Source organism: Bicyclus anynana, chromosome 11, assembly GCF_947172395.1.
Source record: "Bicyclus anynana chromosome 11, ilBicAnyn1.1, whole genome shotgun sequence".
Taxonomy (NCBI): Eukaryota; Metazoa; Arthropoda; class Insecta; order Lepidoptera; family Nymphalidae; genus Bicyclus; species Bicyclus anynana.
This window is the reverse complement of record NC_069093.1, coordinates 6,321,987-6,330,768: the sequence shown is the minus strand read 5'-3', so window position 1 is coordinate 6,330,768 and position 8,782 is coordinate 6,321,987. Positions and strand designations below refer to the sequence as shown.

The 8,782-nt window shown below is 37.1% G+C and overlaps 1 protein-coding gene across 1 annotated transcript; it reads right to left on the bottom strand.

The window, feature by feature from the left end:
* Window positions 1-174: 174 nt before the first annotated feature.
* Window positions 175-7,857, bottom strand: LOC112056717 (uncharacterized). The gene is made up of 9 exons (XM_024097196.2): window positions 7,614-7,857; window positions 6,549-6,671; window positions 5,161-5,268; window positions 4,144-4,298; window positions 3,896-4,057; window positions 2,681-2,787; window positions 1,980-2,091; window positions 1,235-1,365; window positions 175-362 (listed from the first exon to the last, which is right to left on the bottom strand). The coding sequence occupies exons 1-9, from the start codon at window positions 7,764-7,766 to the stop codon at window positions 184-186; spliced, it is 1,230 nt and encodes a 409-aa protein (XP_023952964.2). The 5' UTR covers window positions 7,767-7,857; the 3' UTR covers window positions 175-183.
* Window positions 7,858-8,782: the final 925 nt, after the last annotated feature.

Sequence of the window (8,782 nt, the reverse complement as noted above, 5' to 3'; positions counted from 1 at the left end):
GGGTCAGCGTGGTGGACTATTGGCCTAACCCCTCTCATTCTGAGAAGAGACTCGAGTTCAGCAGTGAGTCGAATATGGGTTGATAACGAAGTTGTAGATACCTAACCTTAGGGTTTGTTATTAAAATTATTAAGATTTTTTTATCAATATTAAAAAGAAATACGTTCATTACTATACGCAATATTATTTATTAAACAATGTATTCAACGTATTATTATAATGCCACTCCACGCAAGCTCTGCCCTTCACGCCGTTTATGTCTACGGTACACCATCGTTCGTAGAACTTCGCCTCCCTTTCTTTGCCGATGTAAAATGTTTCTTCCTCGTTTGCACTCACTTGTACTGCATATGATTGACCTCCTATTAAAATAAAATATAAATATTCAATGATTAAATTTTTTTGAGAATTAAAATGAAATAATTAATATCTAGGGTCTACAACACAAAAAAGTTTGGGGAACTCTGTGTTAGACCAATAGTCCACCACGCTGGTCCAGTGTGGATTGGCAGACTTCACACACGCAGAGAATTAAGAATATTCTCTGGTATGCGGGTTCCTCACGATGTTTGCTTCACCGTTTGAGACATGTGATATTTAATTTTTTAAAATGCCACACAACTGAAAAGTTGGAGGTGCATGCCCTGGACCGGATTCGAACCAACACCCTCCGGAATTAAAGGCAGAGGTCATATCCACTGGGCTATAAATAAAATAACATAAGCAATAAGTCAATATTTTTAGTGAGAAGGATGAACCTGATGCTTTAATAATAAAGATATAAGATAGTATGATATATATAAAATAAATAGGCACTATACAGTGTATATGTTAAGATCCAGTATCGTGGACCCCCATTTTCATTTCATGGGCCCCCAAATTTCTTTATTGCTGACGTATACCCCTTGCAGGTTGTCATATACCCCTTGGGGTCGATGTAGACCACTTTGGGAATCACTGGTCTAACCTCTCTCATTCTAAGCTCAGCAGTGACACGAATATGGGTTATTAACTAACGAACTATTGAACCTAAGAAAATTTTATGAACTGATACTTTGTAAATTAATAGACGCTGGCGTGTGAATTTCTGTTATTTACAAATCCCGTGAGAACCATAGATTTTTACGGGATAAAATTTTCGGGGTAAGTATTTTTAAAATCACGGTTATATAAGAAACTCATAAGAATGGTGCCCTTTATAAGTGTTCATTTATTATGATTAAAAAAACCTTGCCTGCTTCGAATATAAATCCATAATGTTTGGGTAATATTTGGTGCTCTGCGTGCTGGTATAGATGGAAGTCGGAATGGTCGACCGGCACAACAGTCTGGTCAGACTTTCTGCATAAGTAGCCAATAGTTAAACTGAAACATGGAAAATGAAGATAAATATTATAGAAGGAGTTGGGGTCCCAAACTCCAAAGGTATTGGAATGGCGACCCCGTTACGGAAAGCACTGTTGGTCGACCCCCCAACTGCGAGTAGGTATATTATGTGAAGCTGGTCACAAGGAACCGCTGGATGCTAGCGATTTAAGGGCATATTTCCTGTAGTTTTCATACATTGTATAAGTAATTATATGGACTCGCCGCACAGGGTTGACGCCGGTTGCCGCCACACACTACAATCGTCGCTGCTCGCTTCTTGTGGACGAGACGGATTCGTCTTCTACGACGACGTTTTCTTTGTCGAAGATGTTAGGATAAGATTAAAAAACTTACCCACCCCTCTATCTTATTTTCATTTACGGGTGCCATTTTGAAAATTACTACATAGCCTATGTCACTACCCCAGTCCTGACAAACTTAATGACACCTCATTAGTCAAAATCCGTCTAGCCGTTTGGGCTGTAGGGTGTGCCAAAGAAATGGACATACATATACACACATGAAACATACACACATACATACGTTCGAAAAACATTACCCTCCTTCTGACGCAGTCGAGTAAAAATACGAAAAGGTGTCTTTCAACTTACTGTGACAATATAGAAGGTTGCGATACACTGCCCACAGCCATACAATCGCCGTTGTCTAGAAATATAAAGTGGTAGACGTAGCGATGAAAGTTACGCCATTCGCGTAATGGTCCTGTAGAAAAATTATTATTTAATAAAATATATGATGTGATACGAGGTCTACAAGTATATATGAAAGTATAGCTCCCGGCACGTAAATTGAACCAAAATGGCGGTCATAGGCGCAGGTACTGTTATAAAGAAAAGTGTTAAACGTAAAACAAAAGAATTTGTGGTAGTTGCTCAGAAAATAATAACTTTAAATAGTTTAAAAAGCAACAAAACACGCTTTTAGCACGCACTATAAATTACAATTATTGTATTTAAATCATTTGACTTTTTTTCTCGTATTCCTAACAGCAAACTCTTTTATTTGATATCCATATCATGGGGTGGATTTCAAACAAACAGCTATATTGGATTTGTGATGACGGTTATTAGCTAGTCATGTATTATCATGAAAGATCAGAGCGTGTGCAAAATTTCATCCTAATCGAAGATCGGAAAGTCAAATTAAGATTCTTAGATTTTCTTACATACATAGTTACAAGTGAAGCTAATATAAGTAAAGCGCGTAAAAAAAACTCAAAGTTAAGTTTTATTTTTTCAAATAATAGTAACGTGCTTTATTATGAGTATAATAAGGTAAAAAATACATTTACCAAAGCTCCGGTCTCGAACACATGGCATATTTAATTCGTAGCTCTTGCCGTCGATAGCAACTGTTCCCGCAATAGATCCCATTTGCTCATAATGTGTTTGATGCAATCTGAAATGTGGATCTGTAATTATTTTTTTGTCGACGTTTGTCTTTCCCTCGTCCCAAGATGCCGTGGTGTTAATCTTAGGTCTACAGGTAAAATTAAAAACAAAGAATGTGATATTGACCTCACGACTGAATTAAACTTCTATCAAAAATAAAATTATACATGTAAGAGAAACTTAACAATGAGTAATGGTTAGAAGCGCCATCTCTCGTGTCAGACTTGTACTACTTCTACTTCACAATTGTGCGGTTAAAAGACTAAACAGCTTCGACGCTGGGCCTATAATGCCACAAACTTTTCTGATACGGTGCTCCAACCTGGTAGGTACTAACATCACGGAGGTCGCGACGTCAACCATATCCTCACCGGGCCAGATATGTATGTATCGTAGTTTGGCAGTTTTACTACAGATGGCGCTTTGAAACTTAGCAGTATGTCATTTCGATTTCACTTTTCTTAACTCATTTCACCCTTTCACTCACAGGCGTCTCTAAATCACGTAGCGCCCGGGTGCAATCATCACCCTAACGCCCTCTAGTACCTATTAGATCAGAATTAGAGTTCAATAAAGTAGGATTTTTTGTAACTTTTGACAGTTTTAGTTTGGGAACAAGTTAGTAACGCCCACCGTAATTAGACGGGTAAAATTAATTTTATAGATGGAAGAGTATACAAAAATAACAGAACTTTGTATATTTAAAAAAAATGTAATAAAATATACATTTTTTTAAATATACGAAATAATGATGCTCGGACGCCCCTGAGATTGCGGCGCCCGGGTCCAATGAACGTCTCTACTTTCACTCATTCAGTCATTCACATGACTGTAGAAATAAAGTAATTTCGTATTAAGAGCTTAACTATGATTAAAGCGAAGATCGCCTAAAAATTCGTAGGTTTCACATTTACATACTCAGTACAACATCGGATACACATTCACACACAAACACACGCACGCACATAAACTCGCGCTTATTGCATGTTTGCATTTTAAGTTAAGTTTAAATTTGTTAAGGAAGAGCGAGACCTTCTGACACAGGTTTTTACTTAAAAGAAGGTCACAGTCACATCAGTGATTCCAATACAAAGTAGGTATAAAGATAAGTATACTTTTTAACCAGCTTAAAGTAGTCTCTAGACCACGGCTCCCGCGCCATATCGTCCGCGACGCTCCGTGGTGACATTTGTGTGTCGTACTCGAATGGCGCCCACTGCGCACTCCACGTCAGCTCTGCTTCCACTTTGACGGTTTTAGCCGAATCGCTTTTGGGTCTGTCGGTTTATTTTAAAAATAAATTATTATTTCTTACGGACACAAAAGTTATACTACGTACTGTCTACTAGATAAAAGATCTTACTTCAGCTCGCCGTTGAAACATAACTTCCAAGCACGCATGGGTATAAAATTAGTGATGGTAATGCCATTCACACAGTGGCCCTCCCCGTCTTCGTCTGATTTCTTCAAGTGTGTGTCTGGAAGGCTTGGTGATAGGAAGAGATCTTGATCTTTGATCTGCAATATATGAGTAATAGTATATTACTGATTTTAGATATTAGATAGGTACTATAAAGTAAATCCTATATTATGATAGTAAGTAATACTAATAGTACACCTTAAACTTATGAGATATAGTACTTAGTTAGTCTATTTCTTGATGACAGCTTGATTTTGAATGCGTGTTAACTAAAAGAACGTCAGAATATCAGAAATTGGAGGTTTGTGGCATAGAAACCCGTTTACCAAAAAACATTGCTTATTAACCACTCACAGACAAATAATAAAATTATTTTCAAACATGTTTCTGACTAAGAAAACTTGGTAGTCTTTACAAATAGTCAACAACATAGATTTAAAACATTTCTTCGTATGCAGTCCTTTTCTGCTTGTATGAAGAGCACACCACTGCAGTACTACATATGCGTATATAGCGGGTGGGCCGGGCCCACCCAAGAATGGTCCAGTGCCCTACTTAGGATACCGGGCTACCGATTTGAAATTATATGATGGACGCGGAAATACTAATAATTTTACACAAAATATCATTTAAAATATGAAATAATAACCATTACAACTTATAATAAAGAAAAAGATTTAATAAATATTTTGAAAAATATATTTAGACCATTTCGGATCAAAGACAAATAAGAAAAAATAATAAAATAAGTCGAGTCATATCAGAGTTCTGCGTCCACAAATATTGTTAACGAAATTTTTATATTGAGTGTCGATTCTGTTCAGTAATATGTGGGCCCACCCCAGGAAGTAATCCTAATATACGCCAATGACTACCTATCTACTCAGTGCTTTAGAACTTCAACGCAGACCAAGTAGGTATGTATATACTAATAGGTTACTTAACCAACTACTTGCTTACCTTTAAATATATAAAGGCATCACAACCGCGGTTGGGTCTTCGTGCTAATCCACATATCAGAGCATCGCCACTCTTGGACATGCCATTGAAGTAAACACCATCTACAACCTGTGAAAATAAAACTTTTGCCTATAGGTAGTAGGTAGGTACTAAACATTTTATAGTGTGTTACTGATAAAGGTGGAATAAAGTGTTATAGGAGAGTACCACTTTATCGCCTTCTTCCACTGCGTCGTTGATCTAGTGGGTAACCTACGTGGCTATGTATAGCGTATGTTAAGCCATCATTAAGAATGGAGCATTTGTTTAACACTTTTGTTTATAGTTGTACCCGCGCACGTAAGTGACAATTTGGTTCAACTTACTTGCCAGGGTCTACTCGTATATACCTTAATATTCCTATAATATTTTTTTTTATTCTTAACAAGTTAGTCCTTGACTATAATCTCACTTGATGGTAAGTGATGATGCAGTTTATGATGGAAGCGGGCTAACTTGCTAAGAGGAGGATGAAAATCCACACCCCTTTTGGTTTCTACACGGCATCGTAAATCGCTTGGCGGTACGTCTTTGCCAGTAGGGTGGTAACTAGCCACGGCCGAAGCCTTCCACCAGCCAGACCTGGACCAATACTATATCTTCTATACTTATAATAAAACTGTAGCAGGTAAAATTCTGTACATTGAAGATATTTTAAAATTTAGTTGGAGGGCATTACGAGTAACTACTTACTCGTACATAATCGATACTGAAGCCAGAAATAATTAATTTGTTTTTTTTTTGATATTTTATATGTCTGTCTGTCCGAATTATTGTTGACCGGACATCACATTGATTCTACTGAATGAATTTAAATGAAACTCAAACACTATTTGAATCCTTAATTCGTAGAAGATTAGATAGTCGCGCAAATTAAATCAAAAGAGGGAGGGAGGGTTTTCATTTTTCAACCTACCTTCCTACTAACCTACACATCATTTTTTTCAAAATTCTACTCCTAAATGGTTAAAAAGCTGTTGAAGTTTTTAAATAGGTGTAAATCGTTCATGCTTTAAGTTATAGTTTTGTGAAATTATTAGTGGACTATTTAACAAATAACACATGCTAAAATAGGTAGGTACATATAAACAGAAGGTTGAAAGTTTACATCGATTTTAAACGGACGAAGTCGCGGGCGTCCGCTAGTTCAAATATTTAAACAGATCTACAGTACGTAGATACGTTGCTACTCATACTACGTTCGTTCGTACTATGAGTAGCATGGTGCGGGTGACATTTGCCTTATGACGTTCATAATACCTACTATTATCGTGAATCGCGGCAGAATTTCAAGAGTGAAACGAACTGTCACCCGCACCATGCTACAGTGCACGCAAGGTAGTACCTACCTTACTATGAGTTCCAAGGTCATACAACTTCTCCAATTGTATGTCATGCTCTTGCACGTGTGTGGTGCCGTCAGGACTGCGACCCAGTTCTATAGCTAACAGTCTCTTTACGTAGGTAATGAACTAAAAAGAAATCACAATGGTTATACATATAATAAATCTTAAAAAGCGCTTCGTAAAATAATAATTATTACAGGGCGCTCATTATTTATAAGTGCACCTACATATACCTATTTTTAGCAGACTCAGAAGTGAATACAAAAATAAGAAAACTAATGTAGAACAAAGGTGATGATTTACAACATTTGTCAGAACAACTTAATTAACAAAGCAAACTGTAACCAAAATAAGACCCTAGAATGGCAGAGAATGACCTTGAGTGAAGTCACGCATTTGTGAACGTTGTGTGTAGGGTTAAAGGCGCCTTTGACAGATATCTAACACTCCCCTTTTCCACTCAAGTCACTCTCCCCGCCTTTTCCAAGTAACCCATAAAGAATTACACAACAAGAGATATATACGGCTCGAACGCCACGAGCACACTGAAGCCGTCCGTAGCGCAAGTCGTTGCAACGCGGCGATACCGCTATTATTTTTGTCTGTCTAATAACTCAAAACTAGTGAAAGGATTTTCATGCAGGTTTCATAAACAGATTATGAGGAAGATTTAGGTACCTAAGTATTGGTATACAAGGTAAGTCAAGGTCAAGTGTAGGTACCTACCTACATCGGTTGAAATATGCCGTTAATTATACCTATAGTGGATATACTGAGAGCTTTCATTGAAAAAAAGATGGGTAATCTCTAGAGATACTATAAAACAAAACGTGGTAGTAGTACAGAAAACATAATTGTAGGTACGTAGTGGATATTTCTGTTTCTTATTCTTCGAAAAATCCGCGATGGCATTTTTCAAATAGTTACAGCTTACAATACCTACTTTAAAAAAAAATGGTCACATACAGTTAAAGTAATAGGTACTTACAACGGTTTTGTTGCAGAGGAAGTCGCGGGCGTCCGCTAGTTAAGTAGTAAAATACAGAGTGCATTTAGAAGTGGGCTTACCTGTCTCAGCCTAAGAAAAATGTACATAAACAAAAACTTGAACCAGTAAGTTTTATTCCTTTGCTGATAAATTCCGAAAATAGGGTGCTCATATTTTTTGTTAATAAAACGAAATAGAAGAACTATTCCCACTGTTAGGGACATTCCTAACATATTTTATTAATTCGTCTTAGCAAAACATAATACTTAATTGCTTTTAATAATGACACTGTTGATAATGATTAAACAACGAATTTCGAAACAGCAGTCTATCTTATCAGTTTGGCTATTTGGCTTAAGGGCGGTTTCAGACTAGAGTTTCTTTTCTGCGCGTTTCGTTTCGGCATACGCCCATAACTCGTACTCCACATCTCACGTTTCATAACATCTGACTTGCGTAAACAGACTTATCTACTTACTCCAGCGTGTTCACGCAAAACAGGTGTCAGGTTCCAGGTCTGGGACGCGTAAAAAAAAGACGCACCGCCAAGTGATTTAGCGTCCTGGTAACTACGATGTCGTATAGAAACCAAAAAGGATGTGGATTTTCATCTGACTCCTAAGAAGTTAGCCCGCTTCCATCATAGGTTGCATCATCATTTACCATCAGGTGAGATTGTAGTCAAGGGCTAACTTAAAAAGAATGAAAAAATTGTTTAAGTACTCAAACCGGTAGTCGTGACTCGTGAGTCAGGATGAATTAACATGGATTCTGACGTTATAAATGTATAAGCGTTTATATGTCACGCTCGGTAGATACGAGTTGCACGTTTGGCAAAATAGGAGTAAGTATCTATACCTACATATACGCGCTTCCAGAAGCCCTACCTGCGATCAGAGTTCAGACGACGTATTACGTGAATAATAAAAATTTTAATAAAAAAAATTCAACCGACTTCCAACTCAAAAAATAACTTTAACTAAAAAGCAAAAAATAACATCCTACCTATGTGCTACCTTCTGATCAGTTTGAAGGCGGTGTCAAGCCAGTGATGTTTTAATTAAACACGTTTAAACTACAAAATTTCTGTGGTTCTTTCAGAAACAGCTTTAATTAAAACATGACACTGGCTTGGCACCGCCTTCAAAGTGATCAGAAGGTAGCACATAGGTAGGATGTTATTTTTTGCTTTTTAGTTAAAGTTATTTTTTGAGTTGGAAGTCGGTTGAATTTTTTTTATTAAAATTTT